This window comes from Oncorhynchus kisutch, linkage group LG17 (genome assembly GCF_002021735.2).
Source record: "Oncorhynchus kisutch isolate 150728-3 linkage group LG17, Okis_V2, whole genome shotgun sequence".
In the NCBI taxonomy this organism is placed as follows: Eukaryota; Metazoa; Chordata; class Actinopteri; order Salmoniformes; family Salmonidae; genus Oncorhynchus; species Oncorhynchus kisutch.
In genome coordinates, this window is record NC_034190.2 from 40,517,556 (window position 1) to 40,544,221 (window position 26,666).

Below are 26,666 nucleotides of genomic sequence, written 5' to 3' on the forward strand. Positions count from 1 at the left end.
TAGAGTAGAATACTGAAAGTCTTTAATTAAGGCTTTTAACATTATACATAGAGGGTTTTTGATAGAGATCTTTAATTGAGAAGGGATCAAGTTCCCTTCCTTGTCATTAAATATCAGCATTCCCCTGGGTTTATTTGTTGGGAATCATTTTCAATTTCATTTCTTGGCCCTTTTCTCATACCGTGCTTCCAGGAATGAAAATTTCACCTTGGTTTTTGATATAGCTCCATCCTCCAGTCCCTTTAATCATCCAATGATGCCTTTAAAAATGTCAAAAAGTGCCAGTTGAAAACGGGAAAAAATTGTCAGTCGAAAACAGGTAAAAATGGTATTAGTGTATCAGTATTGACTGCTCTCTTCTTTTTCCAGATACAAATGGTACAGTACCCCTCTTTCCTATAATTGCACTGTATTGTCATCAAGAATATACAGTAACTGAATATACAGTACCAGTCAAAAGTTTGGACACACCTACTCATTCAAGGGTTTTTCTTCATTTTTTACTATTTTCTACATTGTAGAATAATATTGAAGACGTCAAAACTATGAACACATATGGAATTATGTAGTAACCAAAAAAGTGTTAAACAAAATACATTTTAGATTCTTCAAAGTAGCCAGGTCATCTGATGCAGCACTCCATCACTCTCCTTCTTGGTAAAATAGCCCTCACACAGCCTGGAGGTGTGTTGGATCATTGTCCTGTTGAAAAACGAATGATAGTCCCACTGATCGCAAACTAAATGGGATGGCGTATAGCTGCAGAATGCTGTGGTAGCCATGCTGGTTAAGTGTGCCTTGAATTCTAAATAAATCACTGACAGTGTTACCAGCAAAGCACCCCCACACCTCCTCCATGCTTCACGGTGGGAACCAGACATGCGGAGATCATCCGTTCACCTACTCTGCGTCTCACAAAGACACGGCGGTTGGAACCAAAATTCTCAAAGCAAGTATCTTCTTCTTATTGGTGTCCTTTAGTAGTGGTGTCTTTGTAGCAATTTGACCATGACAGCCTGATTCACATGGTCTCCTCTGAACAGTTGATGTTGAGATGTGTCTGTTACTTGAACTCTGAAGTATTTATTTGGGTTGCAATTTCTAAGGCGGGTAACTTATTCTCTGCAGAAGAGGTAACTCTGGGTCTTCCTTTCCTGTGGCGGTCCTCATGAGAGCCAGTTTCATCATAGCGCTTGATGTTTTTTTGCAACTGCACTTGAATAAACTTTAAAAGTTCTTGAAAGACCTTCATGTCTTAAAGTAATGATGGACTGTCATTTGTCTTACTTATTTGAGCTGTTCTTGCCATAATATGGACTTGGTATTTTACCAAATAGGGCTTTCTTCTGTATACCACCCCTACCTTGTTAGTTTGTGGAATTGCATTCCTTCTTAACTTTTAACAAGGCACACCTGTTAATTGAAATGCATTCCAGGTGACTACCTCCATGAAGCTGGTTGAGAGAATGCCAAGAGTGTGCAAAGCTGTCATCAAGGCAAAGGGTGGCTACTTTGAAGAATCTCAAATATAAAATATATTTTGATTTGTTTAACACTTTTTGTGGTTACTACATGATTCCATATGTGTTAATTCATAGTTTTGATGTCTTCACTATTATTCTACAATGTAGAAAATAGTACAAATAAAGGAAAATCCTGGAATGAGTAGGTGTGTCAACTTTTGACTGGTACTGTACATCATTTGGTATGCATAGCTATTGATAAAGTGCGAACAGTATTTAGTTAAGAGGGCTTTATATTTTCACCAGTCCAGTCATGGCTTTAATCCGTCTTTGGAGAAAATGCTGTAAATATAAACAATAAAAAAAGATAAATTCCTTGCTGATTGGATTGTTCAGTTTTGTTCCCTTTTACATCCATGACACACAACAGCCAATCTGTTTGTTCCTTGGAGTCACAAGCAGGACAAATAAACGGAGCATATACAAAGAGACTCTCCACTTAAATCTCTCTCAGCTGCTTGGTTGATTGTAGTTCTCAGCCTCCTCGGCAGGGGCATTGTAGTTTCTGAGGCATACTTCCTTCTTCTCAATCTCTTCAAACTCCGTCACAGAGATGTCCTGGGGGATCTTCTCCTCTGAGTTGCTGCGTTCAGACAGCTTGTCTGGGTGCTCCATGTCATTGAAGCGTTCGGCCACACACTGTGCAGTCAGCCTGGCCTCGGGGTCGTGGTCCCAGCACTCGTCTATCGTGCCACACACCACCTGGATGCCCTGAGGGAGGAGCAGCGGAGCACAGAGACTTACAGTCAGTAGTGGTACACAGATACTCGAGTCGGGAGAGAGAGAGGTTGGCCCTAATAAAAAATAGCTTTTGTAAAAAATAAATAAAATGCGTAAGGAAATTATGCAATAATCCATCTGAGAATGTGTGCATTATGCATAATGAAAGCAGGCCTTGTTACTTACTGGGTGGTTGATCCAGCTGCTGGGGATCTCTGGTCGTCCCCTGTCTCTGAGTACGCTGTCCTTCATACTCTCCACACACGGGTGCTCCCTCACCTTACCGAATGGGGGCTCGTAGTCCTTTACCTCTGTACACAAACACACACAGAGCCGAACATTTAAAACAGGAGCCAGAGAGATACAGAAGTCAAAAGATACATTATAGGTTTATACAGTAGGTTCATAAAGACACACACAGAGCCACAGAACATGGTACTGTTTTGTGAATATTCAAATGTAGCCCTGGCCTCACTAAATGATTTTCCATGAAAGTGGACAATAAAGTATCATATCATATACATATACATGAACAGAGAGATACAGAGGTCAAAATATACATATGTTTTAGGTTTATAGGATCAGGGGCCAGGGAAACCCTGTCTGAGAGAAACGGTCAATATTATTGCATTACATCTCAGTGAGAATGTGCTTGAAACAACTCACCAACTCAGCGTTGGCTCAGTGTCAGCTATCTTATAACGCAGCATCCAAGATGCTCGTCAAACTCCATGCACAAATAAAGTTTACTCAAGGCAGAATTTCAAAGAGTTGGCTTGGGATGATGCAGTCTGGAAACTTTAGTTCTCTGCAAACCGTTGACTATTTATCTTTACATTGATCTGATCTGTCCTTTGGGTAGAGCAACAAATCAAACTCAAGTTCACTTTGAAGAGTGGAGTTCTCGTATAAAAACATTTGTTTCAGGAAGGCCAAATTTGGTACCTAAAGTAGTCTGACAAATTCTGTGTAAGAACCAAGCGCTAAATGAAACTAAAAGTCATTTTCCAGATTTCCGATGCAAAATAAATGGTATGCCAGTAAGTAAATTATCCTCAATAGCTCCATATTGCAAAAACATTATTGGAAAATAACATTAAACAGACATGAGATAGAGCCAACTGAAAACAACAGGGTTATTTGGGGGCAATGGCACTGTGGCATTAAGAAATACATCCACAATGAATAGCTGTACTGTACTGAGACGACTGTTTCACTTTTGCATTCGTTTAGTACTGCCATCGTGAATAGAATGAAGACATGGAAATAGTATATGGATCATAATGAAAACCTTTACCATCTCACAACACAATCAATCAAAACAATGATGAGTTGACCTGTTACGTAAGCGGAGTCAAAAGGCCCAGCAGTCAGAAATGTGATTTTCCTGTGTTATATGTATATTTTATGTATAACCAAGGTGAATTTGTGTAAGAGCTGCTTGAAACTTCAGCCTGTTGTGATGGGATGGAGTTTTGGCCTGCCTGAGGACATCACCAGGTGGTAAATTAGTTAATAGACCAATAAGAAAGAGTTCCAAATCTCTCTGCCAATAACAGCTAATGATCAGTTTTCCCCACCTCAGTCAGATGACTCCCAGACGGTCCTAGCTAAATTCTTGCTTGAGAAATTGCTCTTTGCTAAGAAGCAATTTTTGTTTATTTTTGACCATTTTAATTGAAGTAAGGTATTTAAATGGGGCGGCAGGTAGCCTAGTGGTTAGAGTGTTGGACTAGTAACCGAAAGGTTGGAAGATCAAATCCCTGAGCTGATAAGTAAAAAATCTGTCGTTCTGCCCCTGAACAAGTCAGTTAACCCACTGTTCCTAATCTGTCATTGAAAATAAGAGTTTGTTCTTAACTGACTTGCCAAGTTAAATAAAGGTACAATTTAAATTGTTACCCAGAAATGATTTGATATTGAGATAAAAATGGCTGCATTGGAACTTTAAAGCTGATCAGTTATTTCCCTGTACAGTACTGTAATACTGTTCAACTGAATTCTGGCTGACAGATGAGAAACGCACAGTCCCTGCCCAGAAGAGAGGCCTCACAGGAAGTCCAGATGAACACAGACAGGAATCGGATGCTAGGTCACGGCTTGAGCCAACAGCTGACTCTACAGGCAAGAGCTTCCTGTTTTTGACAAGAAGATTTCCCTCGTTTCAGTGTTTTAGCAAAAGTACACCCACCCGCCCACCCATCTGTCATTATTCAAACGAGTAAAGGAATAGAGGTTCTTTCTTTTTTTGTCCCGTGTAGCTCAGTTGGTAGAGCATGGTGCTTGCAATGCCATGGTAGTGGGTTTGATTCCCACGGGGGAAAATGTATGCAATCACTACTGTAAGTCGCTCAGGATAAGAGCATCTGCTAAAATGTAAACAGTTTCAGGGTTGTGTAATGGGACCCTATAAAAAAAAATACAAAATTGTTTATTGTCTTATTTCGAAAACATATGCCATATGAACATAAGGCATATTTTGGGAGCTATTTTGGGAGCTATTGTTTTCGAATAAGACGATAAACATTTTTTTTAATTTTTTTTATAGGCTCCCATTTATAGGCTCCCATGCTAAGTCCACACTTAAGGTCATTTTGTGGTCTCCACACAAGCAGTGTTTGCTAAAAAGGAAGGAATGGTCAACATTGGTTTAAGAGAGCAACTTTTTTTCAAGTCAACCAACCTAACATTAAACTCTGCAATGGATGAGACGACAACAAGACAAGAGAATGTAAATGGTGGTTTGAGATTTTTTTTTTAACACTAACTGGGTATATTTCTGAGAACTGCTCATGCAAAACAAGTGAGTTACAGTTGAAGTCAGAAGTTTACATACACCTCAGACAAATACTTTTAAACTCAGCAATCCACAATTCCAGATATTTAATCCTAGTAAAAATTCCCTGTCTTAGGTCAGTTAGGATCATCACTTTATTTGAAGAATGTGAAATGCCAGAATAATAGTAGAGAGAATGATTTATTTCAGCTTTAATTTAATTCATCACATTCCCAGTGGGTCAGAAGTTTACATACAGTGGGGCAAAAAAGTATTTAGTCAGCCACCAATTGTGCAAGTTCTCCAACTTAAAAAGATGAGAGAGGCCTGTAATTTTCACCATAGGTACACTTCAACTATGACAGATAAAATGAGGTGGAAAAATCCAGAAAATCACATTGTATTATTTTTAATGAATTTATTTGCAAATTATGGTGGAAAATAAGTATTTGGTCGGTTTTGAAGCAGTGGCTTCTTCCTTGCTGAGCTGCCTTTCAGGTTATGTCCATATAGGACTCGTTTTGCTGTGGATATAGATACTTTTGTACCTGTTTCCTCCAACATCTTCACAAGGTCCTTTGCTGTTGTTCTGGGATTGATTTGCACCAAAGTATGTTCATCTCTAGGAGGCAGAATGCGTCTCCTTCCTGAGCGGTATGACGGCTACGTGGTCCCATGGTGTTTATACTTGTGTACTATTGTTTGTACAGATGAACGTGGTACCTTCAGGCATTTGGAAATTGCTCCCAAGGATGAACCAGACTTGTGAACGTCTACAATTGTTTTTCTGAGGTCTTGGCTGATTTCTTTTGATTTTCCCATGATGTCAAGCAAAGAGGCACTGAGTTTGAAGGTAGGCCTTGAAATACATCCACAGGTACTCCTCCAATTGACTCAAATGATCAATTAGCCCATCAGAAGCTTCTAAAGCCATGACATAATTTTCTGGAATTTCCCAAGCTGTTTAAAGGCACAGTCAACTTAGTGTATGTAAAATTCTGACCCACTGGAATTGTGATACAGTGAATTATAAGTGAAATAATCTGTCTGTAAACAATTGTTGGAAAAATGACTTGCGTCATGCACAAAGTAGATGTCCTAACCGGCTTGCCAAAATTATATTTTGTTAACAAGAAATTTGTGCAAGGATTGAAAAACGAGTTTTAACGACTCCAACCTAAGTGTATGCAAACTTCCGACTTCAACTGTAAATGAGGATGACCTGTTCAGTTGAGGTCAGTTAATGATGTTATAAAGTATTTTTAAAGCAGATATCACTTTCCTATTGACTCACATATCTGTATTAGAACTGTTAATGAAGAAATCACCTTTTATGATAACTGACAAATTGAAACATTGAGATACATCATACATCAGAGTGGTCAGATGACGCAGATGCTAAGCATCTGGACTGTTTTGCTAACACAGACTGGAATATGTTTCATGATTTTCATCCAATGGCATTGAGGAGTATACCACATCAGTCACTGGCTTCATCAATAAGTGCATCGATGACGTTGTCCCCACATTGACCGTATGTACATGTTCCAACCAGAAGCCATGGATTACAGGCAACATCTGCACTGAGCTAAAAGGTAGAGTTGCCGCTTTCAATGAGCAGGACACTAATCCGGAAGCTTATAAGACATTCCGCTATGCCCTCCAACGAACCATCAAACAGGCAAAGTGTCAATACAGGACTAAGATTGTATCCTACTACAGATGTGGGAGGCTTGCAAACTATTATGGATTACAAAGGAAACACCAGCCGTGAGCTGCCCAGTGATTCAAGCCTACCAGACAAGCTAAATGACTTATATGTGTGCTTCAAGGCAAGTAACACTGAAGCATGCATGAGAGCATCAGCTGTTCCGGATGACTGTGTGATCACACTCTCCGTAGCCGATGTGAGTAAGACCTTTAAACACTCAGAGCCTGTGTTAACCAACTAGCAAGTATCTTCACTGATATTTTCAACCTGTTCCTGATCGAGACTGTAACACCTACATGTTGCAAGCAGACCACCATAGTCCCTGTGCCCAAGAATGCTAAAGAAACCTAAATGACTACCGACCTGTAGCACTCACGTCTGTAGCCGTGAAGTGCTTTGAAAGGCTGGTCATGGTTCACATCAACACCATCAATGCCAGAAACCCTAGACCCACTCCAATTCGCATACCGCCCCAACAGATCCACAGATGACGCAATCTCTATTGCACTCTACACTGCCCTTTCCCACCTGGACAAAAGGAACACCTCTTACAAATCAACTGTAAATTTCGGTGTTCCTCAAGGTTCCGTTTTAGGAACACTATTGTTTTCACTATATATTTTACCTCTTGGGGATGTTATTCGAAAACATAATGTAAACTTTCACTGCAATGCGGATGACACACAGCTGTACATTTCAATGAAACATGGTGAAGCCCCAAAATTGCCCTCGCTAGAAGCATGTGTTTCAGACATAAGGAAGTGGATGGCTGCAAACTTTCTACTATTAAACTCGGACAAAACAGAGATGCTTGTTCTAGGCCCCAAGAAACAAAGAGATCTTCTGTTGAATCTGACAATTAATCTTAATGGTTGTACAGTCGTCTCAAATAAAACTGTGAAGGACCTCGGCGTTACTCTGGACCCTGATCTCTCTTTTGAAGAACATATCAAGACCATTTCGAGGACAGCTTTTTTCCATCTACGTAACATTGCAAAAATCAGAAACTTTCTGTCCAAAAATGATGCAGAAAAATTAATCCATGCTTTTGTCACTTCTAGGTTAGACTACTGCAATGCTCTATTTTCCGGCTACCCGGATAAAGCACTAAATAAACTTCAGTTAGTGCTAAATACGGCTGCTAGAATCCTGACTAGAACCAAAAAGTTTGATCATATTACTCCAGTGCTGGCCTCTCTACACTGGCTTCCTGTCAAAGCAAGGGCTGATTTCAAGGTTTTACTGCTAACCTACAAAGCATTACATGGGCTTGCTCCTACCTATCTCTCTGATTTGGTCCTGCCGTACATACCTACACGTACGCTACGGTCACAAGACGCAGGCCTCCTAATTGTCCCTAGAATTTCTAAGCAAACAGCTGGAGGCAGGGCTTTCTCCTATAGAGCTCCATTTTTATGGAACGGTCTGCCTACCCATGTCAGAGATGCAAACTCGGTCTCAACCTTTAAGTCTTTACTGAAGACTCATCTCTTCAGTGGGTCATATGATTGAGTGTAGTCTGGCCCAGGAGTGGGAAGGTGAACGGAAAGGCTCTGGAGCAACGAACCGCCCTTGCTGTCTCTGCCTGGCCGGTTCCCCTCTTTCCACTGGGATTCTCTGCCTCTAACCCTATTACAGGGGCTGAGTCACTGGCTTGCTGGGGCTCTCTCATGCCGTCCCTGGAGGGGGTGCGTCACCTGAGTGGGTTGATTCACTGTTGTGGTCATCCTGTCTGGGTTGGCGCCCCCCCCTTGGGTTGTGCCGTGGCGGAGATCTTTGTGGGCTATACTCAGCCTTGTCTCAGGATGGTAAGTTGGTGGTTGAAGATATCCCTCTAGTGGTGTGGGGGCTGTGCTTTGGCAAAGTGGGTGGGGTTATATCCTTCCTGTTTGGCCCTCTCCGGGGGTGTCCTCGGATGGGGCCACAGTGTCTCCTGACCCCTCCTGTCTCAGCCTCCAGTATTTATGCTGCAGTAGTTTGTGTCGGGGGGCTGGGGTCAGTTTGTTATATCTGGAGTACTTCTCCTGTCCTATTCGGTGTCCTGTGTGAATCTAAGTGTGCGTTCTCTAATTCTCTCCTTCTCTCTTTCTTTCTCTCTCTCGGAGGACCTGAGCCCTAGGACCATGCCCCAGGACTACCTGATATGATGACTCCTTGCTGTCCCCAGTCCACCTGGCCATGCTGCTGTTCCAGTTTCAACTGACCTGAGACCTAGGACCATGCCCCAGCACTACCTGACATGATGACTCCTTGCTGTCCCCAGTCCACCTGGCCATGCTGCTGCTCCAGTTTCAACTTCCACCTGACTGTGCTGCTGCTCCAGTTTCAACTGTTCTGCCTTATTATTATTCGACCATGCTGGTCATTTATGAACATTTGAACATCTTGGCCATGTTCTGTTATAATCTCCACCCGGCACAGCCAGAAGAGGACTGGCCACCCCACATAGCCTGGTTCCTCTCTAGGTTTCTTCCTAGGTATTGGCCTTTCTAGGGAGTTTTTCCTAGCCACCGTGCTTCTACACCTGCATTGCTTGCTGTTTGGGGTTTTAGGCGGGGTTTCTGTACAGCACTTTGAGATATCAGCTGATGTACGAAGGGCTATATAAATAAATTTGATTTGATTTTGATTTGATATGTGAGAATGCTGTTCATTGACTACAGCTCAGCGTTTAACACCATAGTGCCCTCAAAGCTCATCACTAAGCTAAGGACCCTGGGACTAAACACCTCCCTCTGCAACTTGATCCTGATTCCCCTCCAGTACTCCCTGTTCACCCACGACTGTGTGGCCAAGCACGACTCCAACACCATCATTAGCTGACGACACAACAGGGCCTGGTCACCGACAACATTGAGACAGCCTATAGGGAGGAGGTCAGAGACCTGGCAGTGTGGTGGCAGAACAACAACCTCTCCCTCAACGTGATCAAGATAAAGGAGCTGATCGTGGGCTACAGGAAAGGAGGGCCAAGCACACCCCTACTCACATCGACAGGGCTGTTGTGGAGCGGGTCGAGAGCTTCAAGTTTCTTGGTGTCCACATCAACAACAAACTATCAAGATCGAAAAACACCAAGACAGTCATGAAGAGCGCACAACAACGCCTATTCCCCATCAGGAGAAAAGATTTGGCATGGGTCCTCAGATTCTCAAAGTTATTCTGCTACACCATCGAGAGCACTGGTTGCATCACCGCCTGATATGGCAACTGCTCAGCATTCGACTGCAAGGCGCTACAGAGGGTAGTTCTTACGGCCCAGTACATCACTAGGGCCAGCTTCCTGCCATCCTGGGCCTCTATACCAGGCGGTGTCAGAGGAAGGCCCTAAAAATCGTCAAAGACTCCAGCTACCCGAGTCATAGAATGTTCTCTCTACTCCCGGCAAGCGATACCGGAGCCTAGGTCCAAAATGCTCCTTAACCTATTTTACCCCCAAGCCATAAGAATGGTGAACAGTTCATCTGTACCTCGCACATTGATTCGGTACCGGTACCCCCTGTAAACAGCCTCGTTATTTTAATTTTATTGTGTTACTTTGTTTTTGTTTAGTTTATTTAGTCAATATTTTCTAAACGTGTATATTTCTTGAAAGTGCAATGTTGGTTAAGGGCTTGTAAGTAAGCATTTCACTGTAAGGTCTAAACCTGTTGTATTCGGGGGCATTTGACAACTTCAGTTTGATTTGTTTTGAGCAAGTGAATCAAGAAAATGTCTCAACATTCCCACTCTGTAGTTCACCATCGACTTCCTCTTGCTGGTTAGTAATGTTGATACAGTACATTTTTGGCAGCTCAGACATGGGTTTCCATAGGTGTAGTCTACATTGCCAGCCTCTCTCTCCCTCGTGCTATTAACCATCAGGTCTCAGTCTGGTTTCCTGGTTCAAAGCCTGACCTGTTTAAGTTACTGTCCTACCCCAGTCTTGTGTTTGTTACAATGACCCATTCTAGAGATTCCTGTTCAAACTGTACCCTGTGGTTGAGAAAGCATGCCACCACCTGAGTATATCTGAAGTCAAATCAGCTTTATTAGTCGTGTACACATATTTTGCAGATGTTATTGCGGGTATAGTGAAATAAATGCTTATGTTCCTAGCTCCAACAGTACAGTAACACCTAACAATACGATAAGATAAATAAATGCTTATGTTCCCAGCTCCAACAGTACAGTAACACCTAACAATACAATTTGACCAATGTAAACCCACAGACATACAGTACCCCTCATGCACATAGGAATGTGCTATTACCTGTATTCATCATAGAGTACTTTGTAATGGTTATTTTCTAGTACACTATCGGCAGTATAGTAGATACTAGGATTTCAGTCAACTTAAATAATTCAAGAAAACAGATTCTCATAGAGCTAACAAAAGTTTGCTTCTGATCCGAGCCAAAAAAGTAACATGAATCTGTTTGAGATGCTGTAATCTCGACAAGTCACAGCTTGACAATCACGCCTGACACTCTTTCCCTGCCTCTTGGAGAACGATAAACTATTCTACTTCTCTCCTCTGATGGTTTTGATTAAGCTGAGAGTTTGTGGCTCTGACCTTGTTTTATCTTCCTCACAGGTTGTTAAAGCCATGGGTGACAGGCAGGCAGTCAGCCAGATAGGCAGCAAACCAGCCAGGAAGCCAGACACAGACAGCCAGGAAGTCATACCCGTACGAAAAAAACACATGAATTTCATGTAAAGTGTTCCAAAAACACATGTTTCCATGTGATCACGTGAAAAGAAAATGTCACCTTTATTTAACTAGGCAAGTCAGTTAAGAACAAATTCTTATTTACAATGATGGCCTACTCCGGCTAAACCCAGACGACGCTGGGCCAATTGTGCACCGCCCTATGGGACTCCCAATCACGGCCGGATGTGATGTAGCCTGGATTCAAACTAGGTACTATAGTGGCACTGAGATGCAATGCCTTAGACCGCCTCTCGGGAGCCCAACAAATTAATGTCATAACATGTAAATCAACATGTGATAACATGAAACTACATGTGAAAACTTGTGATCACATGTGAAGTGTTACAAAACACATGTTTTCACATGATTTCAAGTGAAATTTCATGTGAAATCATGTGATTTTCCACATGTGAAACCATTTTCTGTAAGGGTAAAGACAGACAGAGAGCTTGCCAGACAGCTTGCCAGACAGAATGCCAGACAGCTAGCCAGACAGACAGGCAAACAGACAGACAAGACAGACAGCACGGGGCCCATTCAGGCTTGAGGTGAGGCCATGACATCTGGATAGCAGCTGCCCTCCTCCACTCTACTCTAACCCTGTCTTCTCCCTCAGGGGAGTGAAGGAATTTCTCCTACAGTGGGATGGTCAACACCCCTGTTCTCCCATTCCTCCCTAAACCAGCCAGTGAACGGCCTCCTCTCTTTCCCGCGCCTAATTCCAACCGTGCAAATTATATGGGAAAGACATTTCGGGAAAAGAGACGGCCCGGGACGATGTATTTATTACTTTCTCCCATATTTTATAATGTTTTACTTGTCCTTACTTTTACTTTGAGGATAAAGAATGCATAGTGATGGCTGCTGCTGCTTTCTCTGAGGTTGCGACTGGCCCTGTTGACAGACGGGCGCCTTCTTACCGCGTGACAGATCCCAGATCATACGAAAGGCCCCGAAACTGTGACAAAGTGGCTGACTGACTGACTGCCTGTGTTATGTGGCGGTCTGCCAGGCAAGGCAGCGAGACAACGGGAGCTTCTGACATCTGTCTGCTGAGGCACTGAGGCAGGTGGCGGCTGAGACAGACAAGCCATGGCGGCTTCACCTACCCACTCATTATAATGATGCACTGAGATGTGTCAGTCTGACTGTGTTTGGGGAAGAGGGAAGTGTTTGTGTTTTCTAAGTTGAGAGGAGTTTTATGCCATCTGCTGTGCGTGTGTGTGTGTGTGTGTGTGTTCTCAGGTGAACAGAGTTTTATGCCGTCAATATTGACTCACCGAGCTGGGATGATAGCATGGGAAGTTTTTATTGAAAGGATGACAAGTGGTAAAAATACATGTACTGGATGTAGCTGTGTGAGTGCCAGTTTCGCAGACATAGATCGTAGCATTTGTTGAGTTAGTCATTCTAACTCTGCAAACATTTTACCCCCAAGGGAATATCCAAACAAACTGTCAGTGCAGCACAGTAACGTTATTACACAAAATAAGGCAGCTTCTTGCTGTATCAAGGTGGGAGACGAGCTAAATTCCAACAGTGGCTTAACCTTTCAACATGGGAAAGTCTCCTTGGGCTTTCCTAACGCACTACACATTCCACCCCTTCACTTTTCTCAGAACAGATGCCAATCTATGGGAAGACGAGTGCTATTGGTGGGCGAGATCAGACTAAGCCAAAACACATGGATTATCCCAATTGCTTCTCTCCCCACCGGTTCTATTCCCATCCAGGGGTAGGAAGGGGCCGGGCTTCCCCTCTCCCGTAAATCTATGCTATCCTGTCCTCTCACCACTGTCTGTCTACAGTGCCAGCTGGAATAGTCGTGGATGGTGGATGTACGTAAATGGCATGACATGGGGAGATTAATTTATTACTGTAGAGTATAGGCCTCAGCACAAGAGACTGCAGTAAGACAGACAGACAGACAGACAGACAGACAGACAGACAGACAGACAGACAGACAGGACAGACAGACAGACAGACAGACAGACAGACAGACAGACAGACAGACAGACAGACAGACAGACAGACAGACAGACAGACAGACAGACAGACAGACAGACAGACAGACAGACAGACAGACAGACAGACAGACAGACAGACAGACAGACAGACAGACAGACAGACAGACAGACAGACAGACAGGAGACAGACAGACAGACAGACCAGACAGACAGACAGACAGACAGACAGACAGACAGACAGACAGGACAGACAGACAGACAGACAGACAGACAGACAGACAGACAGACAAGACAGACAGACAGACAGACAACAGACAGACAGACAGACAGACAGACAGACAGACAGACAGACAGACAGACAGACAGACAGACAAGACAGACAGACGACAGACAGACAGACAGACAGACAGACAGACAGACAGACAGACAGACAGACAGACAGACAGACAGACAGACAGACAGACAGACAGACAGACGACAGACAGACAGACAGACAGACAGACAACAGACAGACAGACAGACAGACAGACAGACAGACAGACAGACAGACAGACAGACAGACAGACAGACAGACAGACAGACAGACAGACAGACAGACAGACAGACAGACAGACAGACAGACAGACAGACAGACAGACAGACAGACAGACAGACAGACAGACAGACAGACAGACAGACAGACAGACAGACAGACAGACAGACAGACAGACAGACAGACAGACAGACAGACAGACAGACAGACAGACAGACAGACAGGACAGACAGACAGACAGACAGACAGACAGACAGACAGACAGACAGACAGACAGACAGACAGACAGACAGACAGACAGACAGACAGACAGACAGACAGACAGACAGACAGACAGACAGACAGACAGACAGACAGACAGACAGACAGACAGACAGACAGACAGACAGACAGACAGACAGACAGACAGACAGACAGACAGACAGACAGACAGACAGACAGACAGACAGACAGACAGACAGACAGACAGACAGACAGACAGACAGACAGACAGACAGACAGACAGACAGACAGACAGACAGACAGACAGACAGACAGACAGACAGACAGACAGACAGACAGACAGACAGACAGACAGACAGACAGACAGACAGACAGACAGACAGACAGACAGACAGACAGACAGACAGACAGACAGACAGACAGACAGACAGACAGACAGACAGACAGACAGACAGACAGACAGACAGACAGACAGACAGACAGACAGACAGACAGACAGACAGACAGACAGACAGACAGACAGACAGACAGACAGACAGACAGACAGACAGACAGACAGACAGACAGACAGACAGACAGACAGACAGACAGACAGACAGACAGACAGACAGACAGAGAGGGAGGAAGACAGACAGACAGACAGACAGACAGACAGACAGACAGACAGACAGACAGACAGACAGACAGACAGACAGACAGACAGAGAGGGAGGAAGACAGGAAGAGAGGGAGGAAGACAGGAAGACTGAGAGAGAAAGAATGCAAGAGAAAGAAAGAGAGAGGAAATTGACTATTTTCATTTCAGAGGTGTACCCAATGGGCACACATACAGTATTCTTTCACCCCATGCCATTGGAAGGAAAACCTGAGAGGGTATAACAGGCTGATCATTTGACCATGTTTTCCTCTGTGACAGCTCTAAAAGGGGCCCCTAGGTACCAAAGGGAAAACAGGAAATGGCTGCGCTGGAAGCAGGCGAGCACCAACAGTAACATTCAATCAACATTCTGACACAATGGACGAACAGGATCACCCACAAGACAAAATGGACCACAGAGACAGAGGGAAGTGAACAACAAATTCCTCTATGTTATATCAAATATGTCCCTGTGGCTTGCCATAAGACGCCCATTGGTTAATCACCCATTTGTATTATTTGCCCATATCCTGGCCTTGTTGTTCAAAGGGATGACAAACAGGAAGAATGGTACATTAGTGAATAGAAGGCTCTTGTTCTTTGAGAACTAACAGAGAATGAATTGTTTTTTGACACGTTTTGGTTTCTCTGAAATGTTTCCCACACCACAGTAAGTAATGGTGATGTGAGACAGTGGCTGTGTGAAAGTGCACACTTCGGGAGAAGGGTGTAAAAACAGGACACACCCACTCCCTTTACTTCCTTTGAGTGAAGGGCATCATGGGAAAAGGTGACCAATGTGCATAATCGGTGGCCATTACACTATAAACACCTTAAAGCAGTACTACCCACACCTCTTAAGGTAAAAACTTGAGGGATGGGACTGGAGAAATCTAACCACTCCCAAATTCATTGAAAGAGCTATGGATGCAAGGATTGACCATCCATGATATCAAAATGATGGTTGTAACCATTGTTTTAGGCTATATAGAGTTTGTTTACATTGACTTTGTTTACAAGCATTGGAGTAAAACAAACTTAATGGACCTTTACAGAAAATTACACCTCATCACTTACACAAGGTCACTACTTCAAATCGAAATATTGCCTGTCAATTGGTTACTGTAATGCAGCTCGGTCACGTGATTGGTCAGACATCATGTGGTGTTACTTTACCTCCAATGGCATTGCACCTGGAGGTGATCTCCCACAGTACCAGGGCCATGGAGTAGACATCTGTCTGCTTGAACGACTCGATGTTCTCCAGGTTGATCCTGGACTCCAGCACCTCAGGGGCCATGTACCTGGCAGTGCCCACCTGTAGAGGGAGACTATTCTGTTTTATTCTGTTCTGTTCTACTCCATTCTAATGCTGTTGATAGTAGAATATGCATGATTGCTTCCAGTACCATGTAACAGTACAATTCAACTGCAGTTTTAACTGACAGCCTGGGCTGTTTGTCTAATCACTGTAATAAAACAAAAGGCCCAGCAGCACTTGCTCTATGGATATCATTAATATGTTGTCCAGAAGAGGAACCAGTAAGAGAAAATAAGCCAGACACTAATGTGTCTGAAATGGCACCCTATTCCCAAAATAGTGCACTACTTTTCACCAGAGCCCTATAAGCCTTGGTCAAATAAAAGAGCTCCTTTTTCCTATATAGTGCCCTAATCATAGAGAATATGGTACCATTTTGGATGCAGCCTAAGTAGAAAGGAGACAGGAGAGAAGAATATATACCTGTCCACTGTTGGCCAGCTCGTCCACGGACAGCGAGTTGTCCAGACGCAGACCCAGGCCGAAGTCACACAGGACACAGGTGAGGTCCCCCTTCACCAGGATGTTGGAGCTCTTGATGTCCCGGTGGACGATTGGCACCTTGTAGCGTCCGCACAACGTGTGGTCACTGTGCAGGTGGGCCACGCCTCTCGCCAGCGACCCGCCCAGCGCCCACAGGTCGTCCCAGCTGATGACGTGGCGCGTCAGGTACTCCTGGAGGTTGCCCCGGGGGTGGTAGGCCGTGATCAGCCAATACTGTTTCTCCACCTTACGTTCCTCCGCTGTCAGGAAGTGCAGGACGTTCTCGTGGCGCAGGTCAGCGTCCGAGAAGATGTCCTTCTCGTTCTTCCACGAGGCATACTCTTCATCTGCGAAAATCTTGACTGCGACGGTCTCGAACGGCTCACCGGCTCCCGTGGCGCCCTGCTTCAGCTTGGCCTTGTAGACCTCGGCGAAGCGGCCCTTGCCCACCTGGGCGTCCAGCTCAATGGGGAGGAGCTCCGTGTTGTGGTTGAGGTTGTTGGCGTGCGTGGAGCTGCTGTCCGAGCCGTCGTCATCCATCATGATGGCGCGGGCGTCGCTGAAGTCGAGAGGCGTCTTCTTGCGCTTGGCACCGGCGTGGCGCTGGTGGTAGATGCGGTACCAATAGAAGGATGTGATGACCAGCATGGCCAGAACCAGCAGAGGAACCAGGCTGACCAGGATCACCGACACCACCTGGGGGTCAAGAGAGTCTGGGGTGGAGAGGAAAGATAAGAGAGAAAGAGAGAGACAAGGCAGATGTTATAGATTAGTTATACAATACATTGCATACTCAGTAAAAATACTGTAGAATATACCTATTCTGTAACATAGAGTTATACCCCCCAGTTAGGTATATTCTACAATACTTATACACCGCTACAATATTAGAACTCCTCAGTGCTCATACTATACTCTAAAAGTTTAGCATATTTTGGCATTAGCCTTTTCACTCTATGAGTAGCTGGACCGGCCACAAGGGTCAAAGAAGTCTGTTTGTTTATTGACCTTAAGTGCCCACTGCATAGAAAGCAATGACCACAAAGGACTATGTGGGATACAATGTTTTATTCAACTAGGCAAGTCAGTTAAGAACAAATTATTATTTACAATGACGGCCTACCCCGGCCAAACCCGGACGACGCTGGGCCAATTTTTGCTCCGCCCTACGGGATTCCCAATCACAGTCGGATGTGATACAGCCTGGATTCAAACCAGGGACTGCAGTCACGCCTCTTGCACTGGGATACAGTGCCTTAGACCACTGCGCCACTCGGGAGCCCTCAATACATGATGAGTGCAGTAGCCTATACTTGGACATTTGACATTTCAGTTGTGCTTGAACGTCATACACACTATACATCACACTCCAATTCCCTTCAGCGCTAGGAAATCAATTGGAAGTAGCCAAGTAGCTTTATTGTCTCAGAGCATCTTGCTACGCTCAACGTAGCCTGCTCCTTCCCAGCAAAGCAGAGGACCCTAACACTTCCATGAGGAATGTCAATAAGCATCTGTAAGCTACAAAGCCGAAGTTAGCTTGTTGGTCTGTTAAACACACAAATAGGCTGAACCATGCCCCAGTCAACCACATATTGTGTTCCCTTTATAGACCTAGTCTATGTCTGATTCTTATGCTCTTAAGGAGTGATGTCTGTGTCTGCTAGACAGAGTAATCTGGTGAAAGTTTATGCATATGCTATGTTTACAATCCTATTTCTGGGGCTGGCTGAAGTCTCGTAAAAACATAATAAAACACAACATGTCAGATCAGTTAGGATTTGAAGGGTTGTAAATGAGTCATTAACAAGTTGTCTGAACAGGCAGACTATTGTTGTATCAGTGCTGATGTGACTGCTGGTGTTCTATAATTACTGACAGAGATACTGTATTAGGAACATGTTTGGCAGCTAAGGATTGTGTGTGTTCCTGCGTACGTGCATGTATTTGTGTGTGTGCGTGTGTGTGTGTGTGTGCGTATGTGTGTCTATGAACGTGTGTGTGCATACAGTACAGCAAGTGCCCGTCAAGCCCTCATTCGCTTGCTCCTTTTTTTCAGCCAGGAAACCACATGTCTGAAATTTTCAACGTGGCCTCAGTGGAGTTTGTTTTGGTTTTCGCAGAGTGAGAGAGAGAGAGAGAGAAGCGATCTGTCACGTCAAACCTGTCCCTGTGCCATCTCTCAGTGAATACGGCCCACAGAGGAAAGTTTCCTAGTCACTACTCCCGCTTGGGGCCAGGTTCGGGAACATTGATTGTACTAACACGCGCACATGCTGTTTTTCACCTGTTTCCGTGTGTGTTACACTACGTACATAATGCTTCAAGTGGGCAGTTGTCACATGTTATGTGGTGAGCATGAAGTTAGACAGTGTGCAGCAGAGCTATCCATCCTCCACGGTGAGGGGAAATGTTTTTCCATGACGTCGTTGATCGCCATGTGCAGATGCTTTCAATTTTGGGCTCTGGAAAGCCAGGTCTCGAAAATGTACCTCTGTGTTATTACTGCTTGGATGCTGTAGTCAAAATACATTTGATTCCATGGCCAAGATTAGAACGAGAGACTACAGCCAAAATGCCTCCACGATGCAAAACCTGTTTGCAATCTTGTATTTGGAGGGTGTACAACAGTACACACATGTTAACATTTAATACGTGACACCTTACATGACAACCTAATAAGGAATTGCAAAAACGTTCATTACTTTTGAGTTACGTCAAAGGTGTTTGTAAACTATATCATCAATTGTAATGCCTAGCCTACATTACACAATCTTAGCGATGACATAACAGGTGACATAGCACCACATAGGGACTCACAGAAGGTGAAGAAGTCATGGTCATTGCACTCGTATGACCTATCATAATGCCCATAAAAGGCTATCTTCAGCATGTCATAACAGGTGACATAGCACTACATATGAGGTGACATAGCACTTCATATGGACTTACAGGGAGTGAAGAACACGTGGTTGTTGCACTCGTCCTCGGAGCAAGAGCAGATGAAGAACTGGGAGCCCATGCCATTCCTCTCCCTCATCTCACACTTGCTGTTGTTATAGTCCTCCAGCACCAGACCATGCAGCTTATGGGCTGGGTTGTGGCATATCGTGTCTATGGTGACGTTGTCGTCTTTCTTCCTCCTGGAAACAAGACAACAGGAGCCATTAGTTCCACTACAATTAAGTTATGAATTAAGTTATAGACAGTAATAAAAGGAAAAATAACTTGACGAATTAACAAATTGCAGTCTAAGCATTATGGTAATGATTTGATACAGAGGTAATCCTGAAGGTGCACAAATGAACCTACAAATGGGCTACTCAGGTCTCTTGCTTGGTGGTGTAGTGAAACCCATTTTAAGAGGTGTTGGTCACATACGCATATTTAGCAGATGCTATTGCTGGTGTAGCGAATTGCTTGGGGTTCTAGCTCCCAAAACTTTTTCAATGAGAAACAGGAGGCCAAATCTAGTTCTCTACTTTTTTAACATTCACATTTCGCAACTATATTTGGGTTAGTGGGTGGGGCACTTTTGGGTTTGGCTACTTAGTTAAACCTTGTTGACAGCAAATGTAGTTTTTAAATGACAAATCACAGAGCAAGATTACGAATTTCCGCTCTGTCACTCACTAACATGGTCGTATTGTGTCACTGAACCCACTACTACTGCTCTCCTAAGGTCAAGTTTAAAGGTCATTCCAGCTCTCAACGAGAGATGATGAGGGGTGCTGTAGTCACTCACCAGATGCTGACACACACATCCTCTGGATGGGGGCAGATGGATGTGATGCTACAGTCGGCCATACAGCTCCCTGTGCCCGCGCAGCTGGTAGACTCCACGTCACAGAACTTACACAGACGCTTCAGCTTCAGCATGTTCATTGACGAGGGCCCTGGGGTGGAGACACAAAGAGATAGGGGGAAAGACATGTTAGGTTGATAGTTTACAAAAAGGGATATGGTTATTTGAGGCAGTCACTAGTTGGTTCATTTAGGTCACTCATGTGTCATCTCATCCAATATGTTCAAAGAGTGAACATATTGGATGAGATGACACATGAGTGACCTAAATGCAGCACTTTGCTTCATGCCAGCAGCATACCATCCAACATCGCACTGCTGGATTGCCTCTGATGCTAAGCAGGGTTGGTCCTGGTTGTTCCCTGAATGGGAGACCAGATGCTGCTGGAAGTGGTGTTGAAGGGCCAGTAGGATATACTCTTTCCTCGGGTCTAAAAAAATATCCCAATTCCCCAGGGCAGTGATTGGGGACATTGTCCTGTGTAGGGTGCTGTCTTTTGGATGGAACATTAAACGGGTGCCCTGACTCTCTGTGGTCACTAAAGAGCCCATGGCAATTATCGTAAGAATAAGAGTGTTAACCCCGGAGTCCTGGGAAAATGACCAATCTGGGCCACCTAATCATCCCCAGCTTCCAATTGGCTCATTCATTCCCCCTCCTCTTCCTGTAACTATTCCCCAGGTCATCGCTGTAAATGAGAATGTGTTTTCAGTCAACATACCTGGTAAAATAAGGGTTCAAAATAAGAAAACATTTCACTATTACAAATGAGCACAGTTCACTCTCTGAGGGTCTAAAACACAAGACTTTGACCGGGATTTAATTTGATCGTGGTAAATGTTGCAGATGTTGACTCAATTACCTTTAAATGTCAAGCGCACTATATAGCACAGTTTTGGATTGAACCCCGGCCTTTGATTGTTGTTATATGGGCCTAAACTGTATTAACCTAACGAAGATGATAACTTTGCTCGACTTGGGAAACTGACATTTCCCTCCAATTACACAGACAAACAAAAAGGCTACAAACACCAGAAAGGTGAACTTTCCCATCTGATATATTAACATGGACATTTCCTACACTGGAAAAGTATGGTCTGTTGAACATCCGCGAGTACAGTGAAACCTTAACCTCATATCTCAGTCCAGACTACGTGAAGGAATGTATCATTACTGAGAGACTTGGCAATTTCACTTTGAAAATAATATGTGAAATAGACAAAACGAATGTTCCTTTCGGTACTATGTAGCTAAGTGTAGTTATTCCAAGAGACAGTTGTTTAAATTAGTAATACATCATTTTTTAAAAACATTCATTCTCCAATCCATTAATATCAATTTAACATGGACATTCATTTTCCAACCATATGTAAACTATTTTCCCAGGGCCTACATTCTGCTGTGAACAATCAGCACATTCCGCGGTGCCATCCGTCGGTGCCATGGTCGTGTTCAGACTTAACTTCCCACGGGGAGTCCGTGGTGGGATGTGTCCCTGTTTGTGTATGATAGTCATCTCTACTAAGACACCCGCCAGACAAGACAATAAAAACAAACAAAGGGAACATTGAACATCAGTAGATCTGTCAGTCAATTTGCAAATTTGTTTCTCGCCAATTCACTTTGTGAATATCAAAGACTAGGACATAATGTTGGAGTGTGTATTTGTGAGAGAGAGAGAGAGAGAGTACCACCACATCACTTCCTTCTTTCTCATTTGCTCTCCTTCCAGACCTTTACCGGCGTGTCTTTAGCATGAATAAAAACAGAACCTGACCCGAAATCAGACGCTCTTAATAGCTAAAACAGAGATGAGGTGAAATTAAGTAAAAAGAGATGAAGGAGGGAGAGATCTCACAGACTGAATTGACGTCACTGCCACACAACCACACCAAATCTAAGTGTGACAGACTGGCACACATAGGAAGAGAAAGTTCAACCTGTTACTTGCATCAGCAGTGTCCTCGTGACACAACCGATAGTGAAAGTGGGTTATTGGCCGTTAACTGGGCCTGTCTGCATGTGCAGCTCAAGGATTTCCTCTTGAAGAATTTCCGTCACAGAGAGCCGAGTTCAGCCAAGCGAAATGGGGGAGGATGTGTCCCAAATGGAACCCTATTTCATAAATAGTACTTCACTATATAGAGAATAGGGCGCCATTTTAGATGCAGCCTGGGTCTCCAGGGTATTGGACCGGCTGGCGAGGGGGCAAACCTCTTCCCTCCAACTTACTCACAGTGCAGCAGTATACTCCTTGTTAGAGAATATCAAGGTTACTGATTTAGGAGAGAATGTTGTACTTCTGCTCCAGGACATAAAGCCTACTGTAGCTGCCTGTTCACAATCTGCAGGTTAGAGTAGAGCTGTGGCTTGAAGCAACAGAAATACAACCTGCTAGTCTGAAAACCAGAGTAACTGGAACAGATCTAGTGAAGCCACGTGCACTGCAGGTGGCAGCATTCACACAGCAGTATAGACAGTGAAGTATCCATGGTGTCAGGATATTTCAGACGGATATTAGGCTATATTCTGTTATTCCTGTTTTTAGGGTGTACTGTACATGTCTGAGTTGATCCATTTGAAACAAACCAATAAAGACATTAAGATTAAGTACTGCAGAGGTGTACAATTTAAAATTTGGCCTGAGGTGAAGATTGTAGTCTGTTATAGAGTTATAACAGAATGGATAAGAATTATCTTGGGCTGAGAGCTGGTGGTAGAGAGAGAGAGAGGTTGTGGAGTGAAAAGTCATTATATCATTAGAAAAACTCCTCTCAAAATGTATGCCATTTAAGCCCAAGGAGACGGGCTATGGTGGGGATGAATGCTGTTAATTGTCACCCATGGCAAAATATAATTGCAGATGTGGGGGAGAGAGGATTATAAGAAACCAACGCTGCTTGGTGCCATTGGGACTGGGCTGGAGTTGGAGACAGGGGCAAATAGATGACAATTTATGATGTGTCTACCTTGCAAATGATAGACCAAATATAATACCCACTTCCAGTATCAACAATGTACATAAGAATGAAAAGTCCCATTGGAAGGACCACCATGCATGTTTTCTACTGCAACAGGTGGTGTAGCTAAACCTCCTCCCACTGTGTTAAGCAAGCACTTTAATACATAGGCCTTACTTCCCCTTTGCAGAAACATCATGACACACTCAAATTATTTTCTGATATAATAAGTAATTAGTCATTATGCTCATACAATCATTCCATCCCCACTTTATTAAAACATTTGGATTTGGGTATAAATGTACCACAGTTCCTGAGTTTCAGATATTGAACAACACTGACTGCGTAATTTGCATACATTAACTACTATGCATTCAAATTCGCATTACAAGCCAATCAATATATTTGCGAGTTTTAGCTCAAATGAGGTGAACATTTTGCCTTCCACCAAAATGTAGAGCTGGATTATGTTTGACCACCTGCTACAAAAAAACTGAATGGCAATTAGAAGTTATACTTTGGGGAAACAGAAACACGTGTGAATGTTACTAGCGGTCAATAACCTCGTACATGTTTCAATAATGACTTCAAGCCAACGATAACACTATAGCCAACCACCAACATTCATAGGCTACATGAAACAACGTTTTAACTCACCCATCTGTTCTAGCAGAACACTACCAAAGAGTATCGTTCCACACCAGAAAGCAGAAACCCGAAGTAGCTCCATTTAAAGACGGATTACAAACTACTCTTCTTTTCATTTACTAGCAGCTTGATTATAGTAAATATCCAGACTTTAATTCGAGACGTTCTTCGGAATTGATTTTTCCGTCTGCCTGTTGCTCTCATGCGTCTCAAGGAACCCGGGGTTAAAGTAAATAGTGCAGTCAGAATTTGCCGCATATAGGAAAAACAGGAAATCTTCAGAAAGGGCAGGACTCTTTTTTTCTTCTTCTTTAGGCTACTTCTGAACTGCTGGGCTTGTAGCTCACTGGTCTTGAAACATGTTATTATGAGCACAGAGTTTTTCAGAAGGCAAAACTTGAAATGACACGCTCCAAAATAGACAAGTATTTCGAAAGAAGTGAGGAGAAGTATACATCCAAACAAAACATATGAATTTAACACTTCTCTACTTACAATTACGCAACATTTTGAATCATTCAGTACCATAGCACACACATTACTGATCAGACAAAATACAGATGTGTCTGATGTCCACAAACATAAGAACAAATGACATAACTTCTTTCTTTACTTGCTTCATTAGCACTTTTTCACACGGACCTCTGAAACAATTTGTAAAAGACTCCAGTCACCCAAGTCATAGACTGTTCACTCTGCTACCACATACCGGAGCGCCAAGTCTAGGTCCAAAAGGCTCCTTAACAGCTTCTACCCCCAAGCTATGAGACTGCTGAACAGCTAATCAAATGTCCACCCGGACTATTTACATTGACCCCCCTGTTTTTACACTGCTGTTACTTGCTGTTTATTATTTATGAATAGTCCCTTTACCCCTACCTACAATTACAAATGACCTAGACTAACCTGTACCCCCGCACATTGACTCAGTACCGGTACCCCTATTGTTATGTAATTTTATTGTGTTCCTTTTTATTTTACTTTTAACTTTTAAACTTTTAAACTTTTAAACTTTTAGTTTATTTAGTAAATATTTTCTTAACTCTATTTCTTGAACTGCATTTTTTATTAAGGGCTTGTGAGTAAGCATTTCACACCAGGGTCTACACCTGTTGTATTCGGTGCATGTGACAAATAAAATTTGATTTGATACATCTCTTCCTGAGGAAAGCCATCATTCATCAGAGGGGGGTTAGTAAAGGTGGTGAGCGCTCCTTGATGTTCCAAGGTTTTGGGTTGATGGGTGGTACTCACGGGTTAAGTCGACTGTAACATAAATAACTGGTCTATTGCTGGGCTGCCAGCATATGTTTTTGCTTGGCATACTCAAACCATGATGTCAGGCTTCAGAACCTGGGGCGCAACTTTCACTGGGGACGGGGGGGACATAACCCCACCACATTCTGAAATTGCATTTTTGTCTTCCCCCCCAGTTTTATTAGTGCACTGTGATGCACTCGGGGCCCCACTTCCAAAATCCCGCGCCCCCCTGTACACGCGTGCCACGTCTATTTCTATGGGCAATAGCACTGTTCATGACACAAACTATTGACACCCCTCTTCTTGGTGGAGAGAATTTAGCAATTTTAAAGCTTATTTCCTCCAATTTTTAAAATACAAAAACTTTTTCGCCCCCCCCCCAAAAAAATTGCGTTAGCTTATGTTTCATCCCCTCTTGACTGAAGTTCTGTCTGAAGTGAATGAACTAGCTAGATAGCTAGCTACCACAGCCGGTTCAGCTCTAGCCTCTAGCTACACTATATATACAAAAGTAAGTAGACACCCTTCAAATGGGTGGATTCGGCTAATTAAGCCACACCCATTGCTGACAGGTGTATAAAATCGAGCACACAGCCATGTAATCTCCATAGACAAACATTGGCAGTAGAATGGCCTTACTGAAGAGCTCAATGACTTTCAACGTGGCACCGTCACAGACCCCTAGGGGCAGGAGGGGGCGATCCAGCTATGTTGTGTGCAAGATTAGGCCTATGATATGAATTCAAATCAAATCTTATTAGTCACATGCGCCGAATACAACAGGCCTTACAGTGAAATGCTTATTTACAAGACCATAACCAGCAATGCAGCTAAAAAAACAAGAATAAGAAATAAAAGGAACAAGTAATTAAAGAGCAGCAGTAAAATAACAATAGCGAGACTATTTACAGGAGGTACCGGTACAATAAGGGCACATGGCGAGACCCAGATGTAGACACAGGAGGCAGATGGTTCGAGTCTTTGATATTTATTATATTCCAAGGGGCAGGCAAGAGAATGGTCATGGGTAGGCAAAAGATCATACCAAGGTCAGAGTCCAGGAGGTACAGGGTGGCAGGCAGGCTCGAGGTCAGGGCAGGCATTATGGTCAGGCAGGCTGGTTCAGAGTCAAGGCAAGCAAGGGTCAAAACCGGGAGGAATAGCAAAAACAGAGAAAAGGACAAAACAGGAGCAAGGAAATAACACGCTGGTTGACTTGACAAGACAAGATGAACTGGCAACACAGGAATAAGTACCCAGGGACTAATGAGGAAAACAGGTGACACCTGGAGGTGGGTGAAGACAATTACAAACACAGGTGAAACAGATAGGTACAGAGTCAATGTGCAGTGGCACCGGTTAGTTCGAGGTAATTGAGGTATAGTGCCTTGCAAAAGTATTCATCCCCC

At 43.6% G+C, this 26,666-nt stretch overlaps 1 protein-coding gene across 2 annotated transcripts; it reads right to left on the reverse strand.

Annotated features, from left to right (window-relative positions):
* Positions 1-26,476, reverse strand: LOC109907667 (TGF-beta receptor type-2). 2 transcript variants are annotated; one of them, XM_031793819.1, is made up of 7 exons: positions 26,303-26,476; positions 20,330-20,480; positions 19,537-19,727; positions 16,525-17,297; positions 15,957-16,098; positions 2,430-2,554; positions 1-2,234 (listed from the first exon to the last, which is right to left on the reverse strand). In XM_031793819.1, exons 1-7 carry the CDS (start codon positions 26,358-26,360, stop codon positions 1,974-1,976), a joined length of 1,701 nt encoding a protein of 566 aa, XP_031649679.1. In that variant the 5' UTR covers positions 26,361-26,476; the 3' UTR covers positions 1-1,973. The 2 variants fall into 2 exon arrangements, with proteins under 2 accessions (XP_031649679.1, XP_020361355.1); XM_020505766.2 differs by lacking the exon at positions 26,303-26,476 and adding an exon at positions 24,007-24,656.
* Between the last annotated feature and the right edge of the window lie 190 nt (positions 26,477-26,666).

Coding starts and splice junctions, on each gene's coding strand:
- LOC109907667 (XM_020505766.2), bottom strand. CDS start 24,079: ATGGAGCTACTTCGGGTTTCTGCTTTCTGGTGTGGAACGATACTCTTT. Junction 19,728..20,329: donor GATGTGTGTGTCAGCATCTG/GTGAGTGACTAC, acceptor TCTTGTTTCCAG/GAGGAAGAAAGACGACAACG. Junction 2,555..15,956: donor CAGGTGCAATGCCATTGGAG/GTAAAGTAACAC, acceptor GTTTGTGTACAG/AGGTAAAGGACTACGAGCCC.